The 25,703-nt window shown below is 40.5% G+C and overlaps 2 protein-coding genes across 4 annotated transcripts in view; one reads left to right on the top strand and one right to left on the bottom strand.

Moving 5' to 3' along the window:
- LOC126942272 (zinc finger protein 486-like) overlaps positions 1 to 25,703 on the top strand; it is a 268,583-nt gene that overhangs the window by 146,741 nt on the left and 96,139 nt on the right. The gene's annotated exons all lie outside the window — the stretch shown is intronic.
- ZNF682 (zinc finger protein 682) overlaps positions 16,506 to 25,703 on the bottom strand; it is a 33,923-nt gene continuing 24,725 nt past the window's right edge. For 2 of the 3 annotated variants that reach the window (XM_050769640.1, XM_050769639.1), the window contains exon 4: positions 16,506 to 18,206. In XM_050769640.1, the coding sequence (XP_050625597.1) occupies positions 16,936 to 18,206 (1,271 nt within the window). In that variant the 3' untranslated portion in view covers positions 16,506 to 16,935. Of the gene's footprint in view, positions 25,310 to 25,703 lie in introns of all 3 variants that reach the window. The other variant, XM_050769641.1, reaches the window with a different exon arrangement.

Raw genomic sequence — 25,703 nt, 5'->3', positions numbered from 1 at the left:
GTTACTTGCAGTTCTCCTGGCCCATCCTGTATGGACCATAGATCCAGGGCCAGTTGCGCTGCTTGTTTAGCTTGTTCAAAAGCCATGCTCTCTTTCTCTCCCCAGTGAGAGTCATAGCGTTTTCTAGTGGCTGCATGCAGAGGTTGTAAAATGTTACTCAAGTGGGGAATATGATGTCTCCAGAATCCAAAGATGCCAGTAAATGTCTGGGCCTCCTTTTTAGTCATAAGGGTTGCAAATTCCAGTATTTTAGCCTTACCTTTGGTAAAATGGATTATATCTCTGCATTCCATAGGATGCCAAGGAATTTTACAGTTTGTGCAGGTCTTTGAATTTTGCTAAGGTTAATTTCCCATCCTTGAGATAGGAGCTGGGTTTTTACCTGCTCCAAGCCCCAGCAAACTAGTTCTTCAGTTTTAACCTGACCGAGCCATTCGGACAGCTGCCTTCTTCAGCAACGGGCTGATAGCTTTGAGCCTGATCAGTCCAGATATAGGCCTGGCATTGGGCCAGGGTCAGTCTGGAAATCACACTAGCATTTTCCTTTTCCAACTTACATTTCTCTTGTAGCAACCAGCCCGTATCTTGACACATTAACTTATAAGCGGTAAACGAACACCATCCTTCCGGGAGATCCCTCAGCATCTCCTTTGGGGACTGGAATCCCCTGCAGCACTTCACGCACAGTCAAAAGTTTAAATCGCACTAGTTTAGATTCTCAATTCTCATAAAGTCCAGTTTCCCTTGACCATTCAATTGCCAAGGGGGAGAACTGGGGGAGTCCCCATCCCAAGATATCGGAAGTCTCTGAGCCTCCAGCCCAGACCTGCCGGCCAAAAAGCAGCACGCTTTTGTTTTCAAATCCTGTTTGTGACGCCAAAAATGTTCTGTGCGGGAAATGCGCGAGGGGAGAAGAAAAGACACACACACAATACTTTTAACGGTAACAAGCTTTATACCACATAAATGGCAATGCAGATATAATAAATAACATAATAAGCAAGTGCTATAATAAGCAAATCAATATAAGCAGATTGCAGATATAATAAGCAAATTGCAATGGGAAGAGGAGAATGGAAAATGTTTACACTCACCAGACTGTATATATTTACACCACCAGACTGGGAAGAAACAACCTGGGCTCCAGAGTCGGCCACTCATCCATGCAGATGAGGAGAGGTCTCACGAAGCTTTGGTGCAATCTGGGACCCTAGCTCTTTTGTAATGAGTTTTTAGGCATGGGGCTTAGTCACAAGGGCCTTTCACTACTGGGCTCAAGGAACACAAAAAGGTCAACTTGTTTTTGTGCTTCTCTATTGTTTTACAATAACGAATGTATAGGAATAGATTGAAATAGAGATTTCTCTGAAACAGCTCTGGATGAATGCCTCAAGGGGCTCATACAAGCTGTTCCAGGACTTGGTGACCATTGTTTGTGTCCAGGTTCAATTAAGTTCAAATTTAATATTTAACTTTTCCTCCACACTAGACTATGGAGGATTCACCACCAGACTGGGAAGCGACAGGCTGGGCTCCAGAGTCGGCCACCCATCTGTGCACAGATGAGGAGGAAAAAAGAAAAAAAAAGTGAAAGACATTATCCCACAGTTTGCAAAAAATATTATATTTAAATAGCTGTAAATACATGAACATATCATCTCAGTCATAATCGAAATTAAATACCTGACAACACACTTGAAAGTTTGGGAGAAACAGAAAAGTGTTTTTGTCTTCCCCAGGCCCACAGGTCCAGTGCCTTGTGCCCCCTCGCTGTCACGCGGGTTGCCATGGGCCCCACAGGATATGGGAGGCACACAGCAGATGGTGGCTGAAGGTGGGGTGTCTGGCGGGACCAGCTTCAAGATCAGAGACCTTGGTTCATTGTATTGAAATCAGCCAGCTCAGGAAGAGACCTGGCTGCCTCAAGCTCTATGTCCATCTGCATTAGCCATGTAAGGAGGCTTGAGCACCCATGGGCACACAAACCCATCCCATTCCAATATTTCATCAACTATTGAGGAGTCTGAAGCCATGTTCTCAATGAGCATATGTTTCTGCAGTTACAACCACTATGGAAAACAGTATGGAGATTCCTTAAAGAACTAAAGGTTATCTACCATTTGATCCAGCAATCTCAGTACTGGCTATCTACCCAGAGGAAAAGAAGTCACTATATGAAAAAGACACTTGCACATGCAAGTTTATAGCAGCACTATTTGCAATTGCAAAAATATGGAACTAGACAAAATGCTCATCAATATTGAGTGGATAAAGAAAATGTGGTACATGTATATTATGGAATACTACTCAGTCATAAAATGGAACAAAATAATGGCGTTCTCAGCAGCCTGGACGGAGCTGGAGACCTTATTCTAAGTGAAGTAATTCAGAAATGATAAAACAAACATCATATGTTCTCATTTATAAGTGGGAATTAAGCTATGAGGATGCAAAGGCATAAGAATGATACGTGAATTTTGGGGACTCAGGGAGGAAAAATGGGAGTGAGTAAGGGATAAAAGGCTACACTTTGGGTACAGTGTTTACTGCTCAGATGATGGGTGTGCCAAAATCTCAGAAACCACCACTAAAGAATTTAGCCATGTAACAAAACAACACCTGTACCCCTAAAACCTATTGAAATTTTAAAAAAGAAAAACCATCCCAATTTCTCATTTTAAAGTTGGGAAACTGAGGCCCCAAAAGAGGCAGACCCCAGGAGGAAGGCAGGGTCTGGAGTATTAGGGAGAGCTCCAGCTTCCTCGGCCTTGGCTCTACTGCACCCATCAGGTTTGCTCTGGAAATTAGAGCCCCTAAATACTAGAAAGCCCTGTGCTCTCCTTCTCCACATGGGCTATTTTTGTCTCCATATTCTCAGGTAAGTACCCACAGACACACACACACAAACACTTCTCAGGGAAAGATCACAGAGGTGAGGACAGAGAAGAGGTAGACAGAAACCAGGCATAAGACAAACACACACACACACACACACACACACACACACACACACACACACACACACACAAACAGAATAGGGGCAGCTCTGCTATAAGCCAGGGGGATGCCCTCCTCTAGCTACATGTCCAGGGGCACAGAGAATGAGCAGGAGGATCCTCCAGGTTCCAGGGTTCTCCATCAGCTGGGGTCCTCTCCAGGTCAGTTTCAAGAGGACAGGACTGGGGTCCTGCTATCCACATCTGTAGGTACCAGAAATGGAAATGAGCTATGTCCCCATCTCAGCCTAGTATAGACAATGGTTACAGCAAAACCTTTTTGTACCTCACAAACAAGAGTACTTGAAGTGGGTGACCTCAATGGTTGCACAAACCCGTAAGTGTCTGCTGGCCTTGGTTCTTCATTGGTGAACCAAGACTCTTTGCTCTGAGACTGCAAAAATGCTTCCACTCCCTAGAAGTCCTTCAGAGTGAGGCATGGTCACTCCAGAGGCATCTTGGGGAGATAAAGGTGGGATAGAGCAAAATGTGCCATGTAACTGGACTCTGAGTCTGAAGTTCAGGGAAAATACTAGTTCCTGTTGTGTTCTTTAGATGATCATTTAGAAGTAGTAGAAAATAATTTCCCTGGATGAGGGGTTGTCCCTCGTGAGTAAAGAGCACAACCCAAAAGGTGGAGGCAAAGAGAGGACAATGGAGGCTTCCAAGGTTATTCTTATTGCACTTGGAGTCTTCAGATGCTGCTCCTTTGTCCCCTGGGACCCTGGAGAGTCAGTGTCTTGAGGACCCAAACATAAAAGTAGCTTTGTTCTGTGATGCTCCTGCATGGGGCTGCAGTGCCAGTGATGGCCTCTAGGTGGTGACAGCCTTCTGGGTTTCTGGTGCCTATTGAGCTTTGCTGGAGAAGCTGGAGCAAGGAAGAGTCACACTGAGGTCATGCACCTTGTGTTATTATTAACGATCCCCACATTATCAAGTGGTCAAAAGCAGGAAGGAGAATTTGAGATTCCCCGACGCATTCACTTAGCCAGTCTTTTCCTTGCACTAACCCTTTGCCAGTTACCCTGGTGGACCCAACATGTGGTACAGAAAATGACTGAATCCTGCCTGCACCCTACCCTGAGGACCAGTCTAGGGACAGATGACCAAAAACACTAAAGCAAATATATGAAAAAAAAGAGCAACTGCTATAATATCAAGTAGAATGTTGACAGAAGAGCTGGGAAATCATTACATGGAGTGACCCAAATGCCTCCCTGAGATGACACTTATGCCATGATGACAATAACAATAGGGACCCATACCTGCACACAGAAAATATAGAGGTGTGATGTGGGAAACTTCGGCGGTTTCTACAGCTTTCAGGAGTTGAGAGTCAACGGGCGATTTACCTACATATTTATTTAACGCATACATAGACATTATCAATGTTTCTATAGAATGTTAAATTATTAACAAGAATGTGCCAAGACCAGCTTGATCAGGGAGACCTTAACCTAGTGGTGCTAGAGGAATTAAAGACACACACAGAAATATAGAGGTGTGATGTGGGAAATCAGGGGTCTCACAGCCTTCAGAGCTGAGAGCCTCAAACGGAGATTTACCTACATATTTATTAACAGCAAACTAGTCATTATCATTGTTTCTATAGATGTTAAATTAACTAAAAGTATCCCTTATGGAAAATGAAAGGACGGACCAAATTAAAGGGATAGGTTGGGTTAGTTAACTGCAGCAGGAACATGCCCTTAAGACACAGATCGCTCATGCTATTATTTGTGGCTTAAGAATGCCTTTAAGCGGTTTTCTGCCCTGGGTGGGCCAGGTGTTCCTTGCCCTCATTCCTGTAAACCTACAACCTTCCAGCTTGGGCTTTAGGGACATTATGAACATGTTACAGTGCTGCAGAGATTTTATTTATGGCCAGTTTTGGAACCAGTTTGTGGCCAGATTTTGGGGGTCTTGCTCCCAACATGTCTCCTTTCTTCGATTTGCAAAGAGATAAAAGCAAGGGCAGCTTTGTCACAGTGAGCTACTTCTCGCAGGAGTTGGGATCCACATCTGCAGACTATACAAAGACAAATAACATAGATTAAAAGCACAATCATCATTGAAATCACAGAGCTTCTAAGTGTTTTTATCTATTTTAATGGATTACTGGCTAATTTGTCTGCAGCTCCTTTAAGCACTCCAGTTCCTGGCATTAAGGTCAGTTGTGCCTAGGATGCTTAAATTTTTGTCCTTTTAATTTTGCTATATCTAAAAACAAGTTTGTAGAATGTCCTTCTAGATGCATTTCTATTCTTTCCTAAATTTTGATATTATTAAGAGCATTTAATAGTTTCCACAAATCTTTATGTTTAGCTCCTAGAGCAGGCCATATCATTTGAGGTTGAGGTGCAACTATACCACCATGGTTCCAGGTAATAGGAACTTTTGCTGTACTTCTTATCATTTCTACTATCTGACCATTTTGTCCAGATCATCTGAACATAGTGTGGCCATGGCACACAGACTGAGAGGTGCAATTCGAGCTAAACATCCCTTTAGGTGACCAATTAATAATGATTCCATAGGAATCGTTGTGCAGCACCTTTGCCTGTTCTGCAAAACAAGCTTCTTGAACAAGTACGTTCATTTTTTCTAACTGGGTCCAGTCCTGTTTACAAATAGGTTTTTGAGGGTGGTATGCCTCAATTATAGGAGCAGATTTATTATGATAAATACTGAGATCAGAAAGCATGTGTAACTGTCAGAGTTATTGCATCTAGGCATTATTACCAGCCTTTATTGAAGGAATACTCACAGCGGTGGTGATAACTGCTATCATAGCTACCATTAAATCATTCAGTGTGACTGGTTGTCCCACTTTCCTCAGGTTTTCTTCCGCCATCTGTGACAGCTTCTTGATCTGTCCCCAGGTGGGTGGCTGTGGATCCTCCTGGAGTCTCTTCCTTGGCATCTGGCTCATGATAAGGTTTCAGATGTCTTGATGGTATCGAAATTGGCTGTTAATTTTGGACTGGAGAAATACAAGCATAACCTCTACCCTAAGTTATTATTTTACTTATTTCCTTTTGGTTATTGGATCTTTCCACTAAATCAGGTGTTTTGCTTCTGTCTTTGCAACTGGTTTCTGCAGATGCTGTTCAGCTGCTGATAACATCTGACCTTTGGGCAGGCTCAAAAAGTTTAAAGTTAATAATGCTAGGTTCAGTTGCATTTGTGGGGTTCCATATTCTCTGTCTCTTCTTTTCTGCTTTTGCAACTGCTGTTTTAGGGAGAGATTCTTTCTTTCTATTATGGCTTGTCCTTGAGAATTGTATGGGATACCAGTAATGTGTTTAATATTCCACATAGAGAAAAATGTAGCTAGAGTTTGGCTAGTATAGCCTGGGGCATTATCTGTTTTAATAGGAGCTGGAATGCCCATCACCAAAAACACTGCAAAAGACGATGTTTAACACAGGCAGCAGACTCTCCTGTTTGGTATGTAGCCTAGACAAAGTGAGAAAAGGTGTCCACACATACATGTACATAAGCTAGTCTCCTAAACGAGGGAACATGTGTGACATCCATTTGCCAAATAGAGTTAGGTTCCAGTCCTTGAGGATTAACTCCTCCTGTAAAAGATGAGGAATACACCATTTGGCAAGTTGGGCATTGCTGGATAATAGCTTTAGCTTCTTTCCAGGTAATGTTGTATCTGTGCTTGAGACCAGAGGCATTAACATAGGTTAAATTGTGAAAGTGTCTAGCATTAGATATTGCAGTAGCAACTAGGCGATCAGCCATTTGATTCCTTTTAGTTAAAGGTCCTAGAAGAGGTGTATGAGCTCTAATGTGAGTGATGTAAAAAGGGTGCATTCTACTCCTAACTGCTGTTTGCAACTGGGTAAATAAAGTCATCAATTGTTTATCTGTATGAAATCATAACTGAGCATTTTCAATTAACTGTGTGGAGTGAACCACGTATGAAGAATCAGAAATCACATTAATAGGCATATCAAAAGCAGTCAATACCTCAATTACAGCTACAAGCTCTGCTTTTTGAGCTGAAGTATAGGGCATCTGAAAAACTTTACTTTTTGAGCCAGAATAAGAAGCTTTACTATTATTAGACCTATCTGTAAAAACATTCTTGGCACCTTCAATTGGTTTCAATTTAGTTATTTTAGGGAGAATCCAATTAGTTAATTTCAAAAACTGGAACAGCTTCATTTTAGGAAAATGATTATCGAGAATACTTACACAGTCAGCTAAATGGGCTTGCCAAGTAAGACTATTTATAAAAGCTTCCTGTATTTGTGCCTTCGTGAGAGGGACAATATTTTTTCCAGGATCATATCTATGTAATTTAACAGTCCTAGTTCTCCTAATCCTTATCAAAGTAGCGATTTGATCTAAATAAGGAGTTAGAGTCCGTGAATTAGTATGTGGAAGAAAAGCCACTCTACTAAGTCCTGTTCTTGGACAATAACACCAGTAGGTGAATGCTGAGTTGACAAAATTAACAAATCTTGTCTTCTCTGGATCTATTCTATTTATCTGAGCTTTATGGACCTGCTTCTCAATCAGTTGTAACTCTGCCTCAGCCTCTTTCGTTAATTGCTGAGGGCTAGCGAGACTAGGATTTCCTCTAAGGATAGAAAACAGATTACTCATGGCATAGGTAGGAATGCCTAGAGCAGGTCGTATCCAATTAATATCCCCTAGTAATTTTTGAAAGTCATTTAATGTTTTTAGTTGATCCTTACCTAAGGCAACTTTCTGTGCCACAAAGGTAGTGTCATTTATTCAGGTACTCAAGTAGGAGTAAGGAGTAGTAGTCTGAATTTTGTCAGGAGCTATAATTAAACCAGTGCGAGAAACAGAATTTTGCAAGTGATCATAACATTGGGGTAATATTTCTCAAGTGGGGGCAGCACAAAGTATATCAGCCATATAGTGAATAATGTAACACTGTGAAAATTTTGTACTAGTAGGTTCAATTGCTTGCCCCACATATATCTGGCAAATTGTTGGGCTCTTTGACATGCCTTGTGGCAACACTTTCCAATGAAAACGCTTAGCAGGCTGCAGGTTGTTTACTGCAGTAATTGTAAATGCAAACCGTTCATAGTCTTGCTCAGCTAAAGGGATAGTAAACAGTCTTTTAAATCTATGACTATTAGAGGCCAATTTTTTGGAATTGTAGCAGGAGAAGGCAATCCTGGCTGTGATGCTCCCATAGGTTGTATAACTTAATTGATGGCTCTTGAGTCAGTTAATATTTTCCATTTACCTGATTTTTTCTTAATTACAAAAGCTGGAGAATTCCAAGGAGAAAATGTTGGATCTATGTGCCCATTTTCTAATTGTTCAGCAACTAATTTCTCTAAAGCCTCCAGTTTCTCTTTATTTAGCAGTCATTGTTCTATCCAAATTGGCTTATCTGTTAACCATTTTAAAGGTATAGGTTCTGGAGGCTTAACAACAGCTGCCATCAAAAATTATTTCCTAATCTTTGGCAGGAACTTTGTTTTTCTGCTTGAAGTGGTTCTTTCAAACCTTGCAAATTTTTTTTTAGTCCCATACCAGGTACATACCCTATTTCATGCATTGTATGTTGACTTTGAGGGCTACATAATTCTTCTGGAATTAGAACTTGTGCTCCCCATCGTTGTACTAAATCTCTTCCCCATAAATTTATAGGCACAGAAGTTATAATTGGCTGAATAGTCCCAGGTTGTCCATCGGGTCTCTCACAATACAAAATATAACTACTTTGATATACTTCAGCGGCTTTACCAACTCTAACTATGTTAAATTGAGTGGGTTGAATTGGCCACATGGACCGCCAGTGCTGTAGAGAAATGATTGAAATGTCTGCTCTTCTATCTACCAAACCTTTAACTTTCTTTCCTTGAATAGTTATTTCACAGGCAGGATGTATATCAGTAATTTGATTTACCTAATAAGTTGCTTTGCCTTGTTTATTTGTGCTTCCAAATCCTCCTGTTCATTTAATTTTACTTTTTCCTATTCCTACATATAGCACAGTCAGGAGCTGTGCTATGTGCTCTCCTGGCTCTGCTTTCCAGTGAACTGAAGTAGATATGACAATTTGAATTTCCTCATTATAATCTGAATCAATGACTCCTGTATGTATTTGTACACCTTTTAAACTTACACTAGACCTTCCTAAAAGTAATCCTATTGCACCTGCTGGCAAGGGTCCACAGACTCCTGTTGGGACCTTTTGTGGGGATGCCCCAGGCAGAAGGCTCACAGCTTTTGTGCAGCATAAATCTACTGTGGCACTACTGGCTGTGGCGGGGGACAGACATTGTACAGGGGTGAGGGAATGGCCTGAGCTGGAAATGCCCCAGTTTAGAATGGGGCCTGGGATGGGCCCCTCATGGCGTTTCCTGAAATCGGGTTCCTTTCTTTATCAAATTTAAGAGTGACACTGACTTGTCCAGTGTTTTCCTTTTTTACATTTTGGACATATTTCAGGCTCAACAGATTTCTTTTTTCCTCTATCTGGCAGCCTGACTTGCTGTTTTTTTTACATTCTTTTTTATATGAATAGCTTGTTTAAATTCTTTGAGTAATTTGAAAGGAAAAGGCTCAAATGTAGCTGTAATATTTCCCTGTTGATCTGGGGGTTGTATTCTAACAGTGAACTGCCAAGCCTCTAAATCACCTTCTCATCTAGCTTGCTGAAGTCCTACCTGAATAGAACTAAGAACCATTGCTTGAGGTGCTGCTTGAACAGTCACTGGGGCAACTACTTTTTGCCTAGTGTCCTCCAGAAAGGAAAGATCTGGGGGGTCATTTTCTTCAAAATAATAATGAGGGGGTGCAGAAGGGTAGGGATGAACCTCTCCTTCCTTTGCCGCTTTGGCTTTAGCTGGCAAATAAACATTATCTGTAACCTTTTCTGTTACTTCACTATACTCTTGTTCCTCCTTATTATCAGTGTGAAAAAGTTCCAAGGTGAAACGAACCAGATCCTATACTTGTCCCATTGCTACCTTGACACTTCCGAGCTCCTCTCCTTACTCACCAAGGGGATTACTTTTAAGAGTACTTGGGTGTCCTCCAGCTAGTTTTCCATTCCAACCGTCACTCCAGCGACCCTTGGACCGGGATTCGAGCCCCACATTTGGCGCCACTTGCCGAGACCAGCTCAGTCAGGGAGACCTTAACTTAGTGGTGCTAGAGGAATTAAAGGCATACACATAGAAATATAGAGGTGTGAAGTGGGAAATCAGGGGTCTGACAGCCTTCAGAGCTGACAGTCCCGAACAGAGATTTACCTACATATTTATTAACAGCAAACTAGTCATTAGCATTGTTTCTATAGATATTAAATTAACCAAAAGTTTCCCTTATGGGAAATGAAGGGATGGGCCGAATTAAAGGGATAGGTTGGGCTAGTAACATGCCCTTAAGACACAGATCACTCATGCTATTGTTTGTGGCTTAAGAAATGTCTTTAAGTGGTTTTCCACCCTGGGTGGGCCAGGTATTCCTTGCCTTCATTCCTGTAAACCTACAACCTTCCAGCTTGGGCATTAGGGCTATTATGAACATGTTACAGTGCTGCAGATATTTTATTTATGGCCAGTTTTGGGGCAAGTTTATGGCCAGATTTTAGGCGATCTGCTCCCAACAAGAATGTGTCAAGAGAAGCCACTGTTAGTAAAGAGACTCACAGGCGTGAGTTGGGCAGAAGTTAGAAAGGGACCACTGTGGCTGCAGAGAGCCTGAGAGAGAAGAAGGATGGAGAATCTTGGGGCCTGGGAGATGAGACTAGTTATCTGCTTCTTTCTTACAACATTGCCCTGAAACTTAGCACCTTTCAACAACAAATACTATCTCACAATTTGTGGGACCAGAAACTGGACACAGTTTAGTTAGGAGCCTCTTCCTCAAGGTCGTTAGGAGGCTTAGGCCTCATAAGAAACTGGACTTCTCAACAGAAGCTGGAGTAGGGAAGGATCAGCTTTAAACTCACTCATGTGGAAACTGGCAAGATTTCATGTGGCCGGAAAGCCCAAGTTTCTTCCATCTATTGGCATGAGCACTCCCTCAGTTCTTTTTATGTGGGTCTGTCATAGAGCATCTTCTACATTGGAATTTGCTGTCAGTTTGAGGAATACAATACAGAAACAGAGAATTAAACAGAAACACAAAAAAAGAGAGACTGAGGGAGCAAACAGGACAGAGCAAGTAGGAAGAAAATGACAGTTTTTAGAAATCTATATATAATCTTGAGAGTTACGATTTCTCCCCCTATATTTGTGTGAAAGTTCTAACCCTCAGAATAATGGTACTATGAGGCAGGGCATAATTAAGTCCTGAAGGTGGGGTCCTCGTGATTGGGATTACTGGCTTTAAAAAAGATACCCCAGAGGGCTATCTCCCTCCTTCTGCCAAATGATAAAATCCTAAGTACACAGTCTGCAGTTCAGGAGAGTCATCACCAGAGTTCAACCATGCTGACACTTTGATCCCACATTTCCAACCCCTACAAGTGTGAGAAATTAAGTTCTGTTCCTTATAAGCTTCCTAGTCCATGGTTCTTTGGTATGGCAGCCTGAACTGCAACAAAAAATCATACCCTATCATTTCGCACTCCATTGGACAGAAGCGGAATTTTTGTCCCCAAAGTGTTAAAACAAAACAAAACAAAACCTACAACTAAAATGTTGGGTTATCCGAATGACAAATAAGAAACAACTTGTTGAAACACTGAAATTTCCTTTGCTTAAGAGATTTTTTAAAATGGGCTGAAGTTGATTGGAACCAATATGGTCAACTGAAGCCTGTGAAGAATAAGCTTGGTGATGTCAGGGCCCAAATTGTCATTGCATGTTTCTTTTTCTTTTCTTTTTTTTATTTTTGAGACGGAGGTTCACTCTGTTGCCCAGGCTGGGGTGCAATGGCATGATCTTGGCTCACTGCAACCTCTGTCTCCTGGGCTCCAGTGATTCTCCTTCCTCAGCTTCCTGAGTAGCTGAAATTACAAGTACACAACAACATGCCCAGTTATTGTATTTTTAGTAGAGAGGGGGTTTCACCATGTTGGACAACTGGTCTCGAACTCCTGGCTTCAAGTGACCTACCCACCTAGGCCTCCCAATTGCTGGGATTACAGGCTTGAGCCACTGCACCCAGCCTACACCATGATTTTTATAAGTTTTGTCTCATATACACTTGAAAAATTCCCTAGGAGGTAGATGCTAGCATAATCCCCACTGTGCATGGTAGGAGGCTGGGGAAGCCCCAAAATAGACAACGGCTTTTACTGGGTCACAGAAATGGTAAGATAAACAAGGTTCTGACCCAGCTGTCTCTTCTATTCTAAAGCCCAGGCTGCATTTAGGTCTTCCCAGGAAATTAAGGGGGAGGTGTGATTTCACAATTACATACAAATAGAGGCCTGACATGGGAGAGGAGGCTGAGTAATCAGTGGGGCCTTTGGGTAGGTCTTATAGAAAGAAGGGGCCGGTGGATGGAACCTTGAAGAGACTAACATACTTCCTTGGTGATGGAACCCAACAGAACTTAGAAAACCAGGACCCCACCTTCTAGAGACAACTCTGTATCCAGCTCCTTTGGTGAGAGATGCTCAAGAGAGTAACATGCTCTTCCATGGTATCCTTACATTTCTGAGTTTTAGCCTTACAAAGGCTCAAACTAAAAGCCTTCTCTGAAAATGCAGATGTTCACTCAGCCCTCATTTCTAATGAGGCGCACCCGCAGATAACAGGGCAACCCAGAACACATCCAGGCCAGTCCTCTCTTGTCATTTCATCTAGACAGCCCCACATTGTCCCCCATTGCCATGTCTTGCAGGGGGATGAAGAGGTGGGGGCATTCTTCCTGGACAGAACCAGGTTGTCAAAAGTTGAAACTCTTGTGGGTCTGTCATGTTCACACCCAGGTCATGGCTGGCAAAATGGGGACCAAGTTTGTCTACTCACATGTGAATCCCAAGACTTTAAGCTGTCCTCTGGTTTCCTTCCTGGCTGAAGATCTATGCAGATGTTCCTATGTGCCTGATCTGAACAGCAAAATTTCTTTTTTTTTTTTTTTTTTTGAGACGGAGTCTCGCTCTGTCGCCCAGGCTGGAGTGCAGTGGCCGGATCTCAGCTCACTGCAAGCTCCGCCTCCCGGGTTCACGCCATTCTCCTGCCTCAGCCTCCCGAGGAGCTGGGACTACAGGCGCCCACAACCGTGCCCGGCTAATTTTTTGTATTTTTAGTAGAGACGGGGTTTCACCGTGGTCTCGATCTCCTGACCTTGTGATCCGCCCGCCTCGGCCTCCCAAAGTGCTGGGATTACAGGTGTGAGCCACCGCGCCCGGCCTCTGATGTGTTTCTTTATAGGGTGCTTACAATATATGGCACAATGCTATTAATGATTTACCTGTTATACCTAATTGTATATTGTACACACTCTGTGATAGAATAGAGTAACATTTTTCTTTTACAAAGGTGAACAATGCTAACTGACTGATTAAATCCAGTGACCTGTAGAGAGTGAATCCAACTTACTTCAGTTAAGTAATCCAAAGACTGCATTTAGGCCTGGTGTGACCTGAGGTCAAGAGTTGGAGACCAGCCTTGCCAACATGGTGAAACTCTGTCTCTACTAAAACTACAAAAAAAATTAGTCAGGTGTGGTGTTGGGCACCTGTAATCCCAGCTACTTGGGAAGCTGAGGCAGTATAATCGTTTGAACCTGGGAGATGGAGGTTGCAGTGAGCCAAGGTTGTGCCACTGCACTCCAGCCTGGGCAACAAAAGCAAAACTCTGTCTCAAAAAATATCAAAAAATTCAAAACCAAAGACTGCATTTACAACCTGTAAATGACTACAAATTTTAAGTTTGAAAGGTTTTTTTTTGTTTTTGTTTTTGTTTTTTTACCACAATAAGCACTCCAAACTTCTCATGAGAGCTTACAAAGTAGTGTGTAAAATAACATGGGGTGGGGAGAACAGTGAGAAAGCTGCAACCGTGACTCAGGTAAAAAGGTGAAGGGAGGGCGAGCGCAGTGGCTCACGCCTGCAATCCCAGCACTTTGGGAGGCCAATGCGGGCAGATCATGAGGTCAGATCGAGACCATACTGGCTAACACAGTGAAACCCCGTGTCTACTAAAAATACAAAAAATTAGCCAGTCATGGTGGTGGTGGTCACCTGTAGTCCCAGCTACTTGTGAGGCTGAGGCAGAAGAATGGCATGAACCTAGGAGGCAGAGCTTGCAGTGAGCTGAGATCGCGCCACTGCACTCCAGCCTGGGCGACGGAGTGAGACTCCATCTCACAAAACCAAACCAAACCAAACCAAACCAAACCAAACCAAACCAAAAAAAAAACGGTGAAAGACTCTGATGCATACATAACTGGGGATGGACATAAATGAAACCTGAAGATATTAGAAAATGAAAGCAGCACAATTCCTCTAAATTTAGAGTCAGTTGTGTAGCCTGGGTACAGACGCCCTCTCCAGACATGAAGAATCAATGCCATGTTTTCATCTGAATAATTTTCATCTCCTGGAGCCACCCACTCACTCCAACTGGAACACTAATTATGGAGTGTGTATAACACATGGTAGTGCTTTCACACATGTAGTCATTTTCTGTGTTTGTTCACTTCATTTATGTCTAAACAACACCACGTCTGATGTAGAGACATAGGAGTTGGTAAAAAAAGAAATAAACACTACCATGACTGATGGCATCTCCCTAGTGTTCACCTAAAGAAATTAACACAATAAGATCAATAAACTCAATGATGTTAATTATAAAAATTAAAAGAACAACAAAGGAAAAATTGACATAGAGTTCTCCAACTGAAAAAAAATGTACTAAATAAAATGTTACAATACACTTACTATGGAATTACATGTTTACATTGTTTTGCAAGCACCATTAATTTCCAATTTCCAATAATTCTGGAGCAGATTATATAAAGAATATTTTATAAATTTTGATGCATTAGGTCTACTATCAATATCAGGTAAGTAAAACCTGGACTTACATAAGGATATTCTGAACTAGGAACCATAAGGTTTTAGAAAAATGAATTCAATACATATGGGAAAAACATTTGCTTTGAAATTCTTTAAGGTTTTTAGTTTGGTAGTAACTTATCAACACTTTAAAAATTACCAATTTGTTCTAACACATTTTCTTTCTTCTCAAAATAGGTACACATCCACATTCAAATATAATTACTTGCTTCATAATTCTCTTACATTTTATCTTTAGAGTAACACGTTTATATATTAAACTTTCATGTAAGTGAAAACTTAGAGTCTATGTGTGTTGGGAAGGCCATAGAGGTTGCATGTTCAAAGAAAAATGTAAGATAACATCTTCTACATACTCATTTAAGATTCAGAAATATATGGCTTTTGATTATATGCCTGTGTAATTTTCATAATAACCATCTTAATGACTCTATAGTTCGAAGAAAAATAATAAAAATGTAACCTATGGAAACAGTATTCTCCAACGTATTTGAAGTTTAAAGTCACTAAGGATAAGAATCACTAGAGACGCCATGCCACCATATTACTGAACAGTATGTTGTTACTGTCTGTTACCTAAAAACTTGAGTAAGGTAAAATAGGCTAATGTTGGTGGCAGGATAACACCTAATTCAATGCACAACTGTCTTAACACATTAAAACAATTTTGTTTTATTAAAACAAATGAAGTTCACACAGTCTAAGAAAAGCATTACAAAATCCACTATATTAATGTACAATCGGTAAAACAATTTACTAAAATTTGAATAATGCACAAGACTATTACTCTGAACATCTATCTCATGCAGCACTTACAACAGTTTTATAAGTCAACCACAAAAGCTTCTCCGTGTAGACTTTCTTCACACACCTCACATTTCAGTGTCCTCAATCTTCTGTTGAAAAGCATATAAATGATATCCTAATATGGAACCTCTCAAAGCTCCGAGCAGCAGAAATTGACCACATGCTTTTACACAGACACTAGGAATAAAGACACAGCATCAAGTAATTTGAGAGTTGAATTACATCAAAATTTGCCTTTGTAAAAATCTAAAACTCTTTCAATGCAAAAAACAGTGTACTTTGAATACAGTTTTAAGTTCTAAAATATTAGTCTCTTATTCCTGTTTAGCCTAACTAAATTATGTTAACTTTGAATTATTCTTTGTAATCAATACCCTGATTTAGAATAACATTGAAAGTGTTAGCATCTTAGTGGTTTCTACTGTGAATCTTCTGATATTCATTCAGACTTGATTTTTGATTAATTTTTTATATTTATTGCATCTGTTAAATGCTTTCATATAAACTCTCTAGCGTTTTCTAAGGTGTACTTTTAAAACATTTTTTTCATATTCATTACAGTTGTAGGGTTTCTTTCCAATATAAATTCTCTAAAATTGAATAAAATTTGAGCAACTGTTAGAGGGTTACCCTTCAGCATAAATTCTCCCAGGTACAACAAAATCTGTAACATAAGTAAAAGTATTGCACCAATCTTTGTATTTGTAATGTTTTTCTTCAGGATAAAAACTCTTATGTTACTCTAAGGCTTATATTTTTGAAGCCTTTCCACGTACAAATGTATCACTAACATTACACCTTGTGCACTCGAAGGCTTTTATTTGGTAACATCTTTCCACAGATAAATGTAATGTGTATCATTATACTTTTATTGCTTTTATCTAGCATAAAACCTCTCATGAGTAAGCTCGTAGCAGTTATTAAACACTTTGCCACATTCTTTAAAATCAGAATTTTTCTCAGTATGAATTTTCTTATGTGCAATAAAGTGTGAGCAGTGGTTGAAGACGTTCCCATATTCTTCACATTTGTAGTGTTTCTCTTCAGTATGAATTATCTTGTGACTTCAATGGCTTGAGCAAGATTTAAGGACTTTGCCACATTCCTTATATTTGTAGGATTTCTCGATAGTAAAAATTCTTACGTAGTAAGGTTTGAGCAGTGAGTAAAAGCTTCCCCACATTTTTTATACTTGCAGGATTTCTCTCTTCTTTGAACTCTCTTATGTTCATTAAGATGTGAGCATCGTTTAAAAGCTTTGCCACATTCTTCACATTTATAATGTTTGATGGCAGTATGAATTTTCTTATGTCTAGTAAGGTGTGAGCACCGATTAAAGGCTTTGCCACATTCTTCACAGTTGTAGGGTTTCTCTCCAGTATGAATTCTCTTATGTTCAGTAAGGATTGAGGACCAGTTAAAAGCTTTGCCACATTCTTCACATTTGTAGGGTTTCTCTCCAGTGTGAATTCTCTTGTGTTTAGTAAGGTATGAGAACCTCTTAAAGACTTTGTCGCATTTTTCACATTTGTAGGGTTTCTCTCTGCTATGAATTACCTTATGTTCAGTAAGAATTGATGATGAGTTAAAAGCTTTGCCACATTCTTCACATTTATAGGGTTTCTCTCCCGTGTGGGTTCTCTCATGTACAGTAAGTAGGGAGCAGTGGTTGAAGGCTTTCCCACATTCTTTACATTTGTAGGGTTTCTTTCCAGTGTGAATCGTCTTATGTTTGGTGAGATGTGAGTGCCGGTTAAACGCTCTGCCACATTCTTCACATGTATAGGGTTTTTCTCCAGTATGAATTTTCTTATGTCTAACAAAGGGCGAACACCAGTGAAAGGCTTTTCCACATTCTTCACATTTGTAGGGTTTCTCACCAGTATGGATTCTCTTATGTTTAGTAAGGGTCGAGCACCAGTTAAAAGCTTTGCCACATTCTTCACATTTGTATGGTTTCTCTCCAGTGTGAATCCTCTTATGTTTAGTAAGGTATGAGAACCATTTAAAGGTTTTACCACATTCCTCACATATGTAGAGTTTCTCTTCAGTATGAATTATCTTATGATAAGAAAGGCCTGAGTGAGATTTAAAGACTTTGCCACATTGTACACATTTGAAAAGTTTCTCTGTAGTATGTCTTATGCTTTGTCTCTTTAGACTTGATGATTTACTAAAGACTTTCACACATTTATTATATGGGAAAATTTTGCTAGGTAGAGTTGACAAACACTGGTTAAGTCCATTATAAATTTCTTTTTGATCCTTACACTCACCCACATTTTCCCCATCTTTCCTTAAGTGTAAATCCTCAAGTCCACAGCTTCCATATCTTCTCAGTATCACCTTTTGGAATGAATCTTTCATGCCCTGTTCTGGCAAAAAGTCTTCAGTGCAATGAGAAGACACAGCTGGAATATAAAATTAACAAAATATCCCACTTGTTATTTTCAGTCAGATACATATACTTTACAAAGCTAACATAGAAAATTAAGAAAAGGACAGAATGACTTACTAGATGCAGCTGGGAAACACTCACTCCAAGGAGAGAAAACAAAATGTTGAGTAAAACATCACACTCTAAACAGATCTTTTGAGAGAAAGCTTAATTCAGAAGAAATGCAGACACTGTGGCTGAAGAGGAAGATGGAAAGCTTGCTCAAAGTCACTGGGCACCAGGACTGCCTCCTAGATCCAGACCAGACTTAAGGAAGGGATATGTGAAGAAACCCCATGGCAACACAGTCTAGCCATGGACCTCTGAGATTCTCACTTTGGTTCCTTCTCCTTGAAAGGCATTTCCCAGCTAAATCTAGCCTGAGCTCCTGATTATAGGATCTCATATGATCCCTATACGTCTGTGAACTGGCAGGGGGAGCCACCTGGAGAATAGGCAGAGGCACAGCTTAAACTCTTGTGGAAATCTGAAGTTTTCACTGTGCTGTGCAGCTGTAGCTGACCATAGGTGCCCATCCTCCGAGGCTCTGCATCTTGCACTGAGGGGATCCATCTCCTGCTGTCTGCCAGGCTGAGAGGGAGCAGGATTGTAGCTGTCATGGGACTGAGGTGAATCTGATCCATGCACCATGAATCTGGCTGGTCCTGCAGAAGGGTGCCCACAGCACAGCATCCACTTACATCACAGATGGTGCTTGACCCCAAAGGGCCAGAGGACAAATCCATGGGCCCAGTGCCAGCTGCCCAGGTCTTCCGCACACTGACTAATAATATTCAGCTGATATATGTGGTCTGAGCGTAAGTGGGGTAGAAGCCCACAGTGTCAGCACACAGAGAAGAGTGTGACATGGGAACATGAGCCAGCTTGGGAGCTGGCTTCCCCTTCATTCACATGAATAAACTGGGAAGGGTGTGGCCAGATGACCAGCCATGGTTTATATCCCAGGAAGCCTAGCAGCCTAGAACATCTGGAAGAGCTCAGCCATTTCAATGCAGATGGCTTGGAACAAGCCTCGCCAATTCAGCCTGCTCCCAGGGAAGACACTGGAGACAGACCTGCTGAGTTGAGGGACCACAGACTGGGTGGGCCCCATAGCCATCCGCTGGACTAAAAATCCTGGGCTGCAGGTGCAATACTGGTTACAAACCCATGGTGCAATTGCCCTGCCTGGTGATTTTCCATCCTCGAGCCGCTGCATCACCAAACGACTCACAGAAACATTCCAAAACCCACCCTTACTTTTGCAAACAAAGGAGAACGGCAGGACCCCTGATATAAATACGGGTCTCCTGGTGACCTAAAAGTGTGAACTGTCCCTAAGGGAGGGGGGAGCACAGACCACCAAAGCCCTCCTCGAAGCAAAGGAAATGGGTGCAGTGCCAGCAGTTGAAGGGAATATCACCAAGGCCCCAAAATAAATTTGCAGAGAAAATAATTTCTCACACACGATCTTCCCTCCCCAGAAATCTCTTAAGCGCCATGTACTTGGACTGAAACCTGAATTCCACCACAAACAAGAATCCATTGCTTCAACATGAAGCACTCTATGAAATCCACTGCAGGAACTTATCTACAACCCAGGGACCTAGACAGAGCCTCTGCCTCTGAAAACAACCTTAAATGACACCAGCTGATTACACACAACATACACCACAGCCAAAACCTCAAGGAAAACAGAGAATTAAAAAACATTTTCAAGCCCTATCCAAATCACAGAAAATTCAAAAGCAAAAGAAGCACCAGCTCCCTCAGATGAGACAGCAAAAGAACTCTGGCAATATAGAACGCCAGAGTGTTTCATACCTCAAAAGGATCTCATTAGTTCCTTTGAAAGAACCAAACACAACTTTATTTTTTTTTATTTTTTATTTATTTATTTTTTTTTGAGACGGAGTCTCGCTGTGTCACCCAGGCTGGAGTGCAGTGGCCGGATCTCAGCTCACTGCAAGCTCTGCCTCCCGGGTTTTTACGCCATTCTCCTGCCTCAGCCTCCCGAGTAGCCGGGACTACAGGCGCCCGCCACCTCGCCCGGCTAGTTTTTTGTATTTTTTAGTAGAGACGGGGTTTCACCGTGTTAGCCAGGATGGTCTCGAACTCCTGACCTCGTGATCCGCCCGTCTCGGCCTCCCAAAGTGCTGGGATTACAGGCTTGAGCCACCGCGCCCAGCCAAACACAACTTTAAAAATTGTAAATTTTACTACGGGACTTTCAAAATACAATGCAAAGCCTTAAAAACAGAATAGACGAAGCAGACGAAAGTATTTCAGAGCTCAGAGACTGCTCCTTTATATCAACCCAGTCAGAAGACAGTAAAGAAAAAAGAATTCACTACAAACAAACACAGCTTCTGAGAGATACGGAATTATGTAAAGGGGTCAAACTTATGACTCATTAGTATTCCTGAGAGAGAAGGAAAAAAAACTAACCAACTTGGAAAACATACTTAAGGATATAATCTACGAAATATTTTCCCATCTTGCTAGACAGGTTGACATAAAGATACAAGAAATTCAAGGAACTCCTTTGAGATACTATACAAGACAACCATCCCTAAGTATAAGTATAGTATCTGAATACTATACACATAGTATTCAGACTTTCCAAGGTCAACATGAAATAAAAAAAAAAAAAGGCAACCAGAGAAAAGGGTCATATTACCTAAAAAATGAATTCTATCAAACAGTGGACTTCCTCACAGAAACCTTACAATCTGGAAGATATTGGGGGGTCTGTTTTTAACATTTTTAAAGAAAGAGGGCAGGTGCAGTGCTCATGCTTGTAATCCCAGCACTTTGGGAGGCCAAGGTGGGTAGATAACCTGAGCTCAGGAGTTCGAGACCACTCTGGGGAACATGGTGAAAGCCGGCCTCTATTAAACACAAAAAGTTAGCTGCCTGCCTCTATTAAATATAAAAAATTAGCCGGGTATGGTAGCGCTCACCCGTAGTCCCAGCTACTGGGGAGGCTGAGGCATGAGAATTGCTTGAGCCCCAGAGGTGGAGGTTGTTGTGAGCTGAGATTGCACCACTGCACTCCAGGCTGGGCCACAGAGTGAAACTCCATTTCAACAACAACAACAACAACAAAAAGATTAAAAAAAAGAAAGAAATTCCAGTCGGGAATTTTATGTTCCAGCAAACTAAGTTTCATAAGCAAAGAATTCACAAGCAATCACTAAGTGAATTAACTACCACTCAACTGGCATCACAAGCTGCTTAAGAGTGTTCTAAACATGGAAATGGAAGAATGATACCTACTATCACAAAAACACACATACGTACATAGCCCACAGACCCTACAAAGCAACTGCACAATCAAGACTACAGAGCACATGAAGCGAACAAAAACTAAGATATCAATATTAACCTTGAACACAGCAGTCTAAATGCTCCACTTAAAAGACACGAAGTGGTGGCCAGGCATGGTGGCTTGTGCCTGTAATCCCAGCACTTTGGGAGGCTGACACAGGTGAATCACCTGAGGTCAGGAGTTTGAGACCAGCCTGGCCAACATGGTGAAACCGCGTCTCTACTAAAAATACAAAAATTAGCCCGTAGTGGTGGCACGTGCCTGTAATCCCAGCTACTCAGGAGGCTGAGGCAAGGGAATCACTTGAAACCGGGAGGCAGAGGTTTCAGGAAGCTGAGATCATGCCTGCACTCCACCCTGGGTGACAGAGTGAGACTCTGTCTCAAAAAAAAAATAAAAAAATTCTAAAAATTAAAACGAAAATGACACAAAGTGGCAAATCAGATTAAAAAAAAATAAGACTTAACCTTCTGCTGGCTTTAAAAAACTCATCTCACGTATAATGACACCCATAAACTGAAAGTAAAGGGAAAAAGTAACATCTATCACACAAATGGGAAAAAAACCAACAAACAAAAAAATGCAGTGGTCACTATACTTATATTAATAAAATAGATTTTAAACCAACAATAGTAAAAAAGACAAACACATTACATACTAATAAAGGATTCAATAAATAAATAGATAAATCAATAATATTTAACTATCCTAAATATGTATGCACCCAACATTGGCACACCCAGGTTTATAAAGCAATTATTACTGGACCTAAAAAAAAGACTTAGCCAGCCATAGTGGAAGACAACACCTTACAGATAGCATTACAGATCATCAAGGCAGAAAACTAACAAAGAAATTCTGGACTTAAACTCAGCACTTGACCAACTGGACCTCATAGACATCTACAGAATAATTCATCTAATGAACACATACATACATTCTCATCTGTGCACAGAACATACTTTAAGACTGACCACATGCTCAGTCATAAAACAAATTTCAAAAATCCAGAAAAATTGAAATCATCTTCTTGAAACAGAGTGAAATAAACTCAAAACTCAATAGCAAGAGGAACCCTCAAAACTACACAAATACAGAAAACAAAACAACTTGTTCTGGAATGACTTTTGGGGAAACAATGAAATTAAGGCAGAAATCAGAAACTTACTTGAAACAAGTAAAAATGGTGACGAGGCTGGGTGCGGTGGCTCACACCTGTAATCCCAGCACTTTGGGAGGCCGAGGTGGGCAGATCACGAGATCAGGGGTTCAAGACCAGCCTGGCCAACATAGTGAAACCCCATCTCTACTAAAAATACAAGAAATTAGCTGGGCGTGGTAGCAGGTGCCTGTAATCCCAGCTACCTGGGAGAGTGAGGCAGGAGAATCACTTGAACCCAGGAGGCAGAGGTTGCAGTGAGTGGGAAATAGCGCCACTACACTCCAGCCTGGGTGACAGAGTGAGACTCCGTCTCAAAAAAAAAAAAAAAAAAAAAAGTGACAAAATGTAACAAAACCTTGGAATGTGGCAAAAGCAGTGTTAGGAGGGTTTATAGTGCTAAACTTTTATACCAAGAAGATAGAAAGATCTCAAGTTAACAACCTGATACCTTGCCTAAAGAAATCAGAAAAACAACAAAGCAAATCCAAAGCTAGAAGAAGAAAAGAAATAATTCAAATCAGAGCAGAACAAAAAAATATTGAAACCAAGAAAACCATTCAAATAATCAATAAAATAAGTTTTTCTAAAAGATAAACAAGATCACTAGATCTCTAGCTAAGTTAACAAAGAAAAAAAAAAAGATCCAAATAAGCACAATCAAAAATGACAAACTATCAATAGACTGTAACAGACAACCTACTGGGAGAAAGTATTTGTAGACTACGCATCTGACAAGGGACTAATGTTCACGATCTATAAGAAATTCAAATCTACAAGAAAAACAGAAATAATCTCATTAAAAAGTGGTCAAAGGACATGGTCATTTCTCAAAAGACATAAAAGCAGCCAAGAAACGTGAAAAAATGAGACAAAAAGGGAGAAAAAGAAGGACAAAACAGCAACAAAAATCAAAACAATCAATAAAATGGCAATGGTAACCCTTCTCTATCAGAAAATTAAATATTCATGGAATAAACTTCCCAATCAAAAGACATAAACTGGTATAAAAACAAGATTCAACTACATTCTTTGTACAAGATACTCACTTTCAATCTGAAGAAGACAATAGACTAAAAGAAGGATGGTACAAGTCATTCTATTAGAATGTTAACCAAATCAGAAGAAACTAGGTCAAAATTACATAAGGCAAAATACATTTTAGGTCAAACACTGTTATAAAATATACTTTGGTCAAAATTCTCACAAGAGACAAAGAAGGACATTAAATAATAGTAAAAAGATTAATTTACTAGAAAACGATAACATATATATAATCATCAGGTTCCCAAATATATAAAGTAAACATTAACAAAATTGAAGAAATATACAGCAATATAATAATAGTAAGATATTTCAATATCCCACTTTTAGTAATAAGTTATAAAGCAAGGTAGAATATTAAATATAAGAACAGAGGACTTCAAAGCACTCTAAAAATTACACCTAACGGACATATAGCAAACACTCCACACAACAGCAGAATACACAATCTTCTCCATAGCTCACAACACATTCTCTTGGATATATCACTTGTTAGGGCACAAAGCAATTCTTAGCAAACTTTTTTTTTTTAATTTTGAGACTGAGTTTCGCTCTTGTTGCCCAGGCTGGAGTGCAATGGCACGATCTTGGCTCACCATAACCTCCGTCTATTAGGTTCAAGCGATTCTCCTGCCTCAGCCTCCGGAGTAGCTGGGATTACAGGCATGTGCCACCACATCCGGCTAATTTTGTATTTTTGGTAGAGATGGGGTTTCTCCATGTTGGTCAGGCTGGTCTCGAACTCCCGACCTCAGGTGATCTGCCTGCATCGGCCTCCCAAAGTGCTGGGATTACAGGTGTGAGCCACCATGCCTGGCCTAGCAAACTTTTAAAAATGGAAATCTTATAGACTATTATTATGACCAAATGGAATGAAACTAAAAATTAGTAATAGAAAAAAATCCACAAATATATGGAAATTAAACACAGTCTTAAGCATGCTCATGTTCAAGGACTGGAAGAATTAATACTGTACAACATCTTTACAGCACCCAAAGTAATGTTCAGATTCAATGTGATCCCCTTCAAATTCCCAATTTCATTTTTTGCAGGAATAAAAAACAATGCCCAAATCAAATAAAATCTCAAGAGACCATGAAGAGCTAAATAATCTTTAAAATGAGGAAAGGTGTTGGAAGCATCACACTTCCTGATTTCAAAACACATGACAAAACTACAGTAATAAATGCAGTTTAGTACTAGCATAAAGGCAGACAATTAGACCAATGAAAAAGAATGTAGCACAGATATTATCTTTCATGTATATGGTCAAATAGTTACTTGCACACCCATATTAATTGTAGCATTATTCACAAAAATCAATAGGTGAAAGAAACCTAAACTTCTCTCACCACATGAATGGAAAAATACAATTTATAATATACAAATAATGGAATAATACTCAGCTTTTAAAAAGGAGAAAATCGGGTCAGGTGTGTAGGCTCACGCCTGTAATCCCAGCATTGTGGGAGGCTCAGGTGGGCGGATCACGAAGTTATGAGCTCGATATCATCCTGGCCAACATGGTAAAACCTCGTCTCTACTAAAATACAAAAAAAAAAAAAAAAAAAATTAGCTGGGCATGGTGGCACATGCCTGTAGTCCCAGCTACTCGGGAGGCTGAGACAGGGGAATTGCTTGAACCCGGGAGGCAGAGGTTGCAGGGAGCCGAGATTGCACCACTGTACTCCAGCCTGGCAACAGAGCGAGACTCCATCCAAAAAAAAAAAGGAAGAAATCTTCTAACATTGACAATAAAGATAAATCTGATGGCATGATGCTAAGTAAAATAAGCCAGCCATAAAAAGACAGATATTGTATAAATCCATTTATATGAGACATCTAAAGTAGTTACACTCAGCAACAAAATAGAGAGGTGTTTGTAAAGGGTCAATGAGGAAAATGAGTAGTTTCATGTATGTTGAGTTCGAGTTTCC

Source organism: Macaca thibetana, chromosome 19, assembly GCF_024542745.1.
Source record: "Macaca thibetana thibetana isolate TM-01 chromosome 19, ASM2454274v1, whole genome shotgun sequence".
NCBI lineage: Eukaryota > Metazoa > Chordata > Mammalia > Primates > Cercopithecidae > Macaca > Macaca thibetana.
The sequence above is the reverse complement of the archived record's forward strand: the minus strand, read 5'-3'. Positions and strand labels throughout refer to the sequence as shown.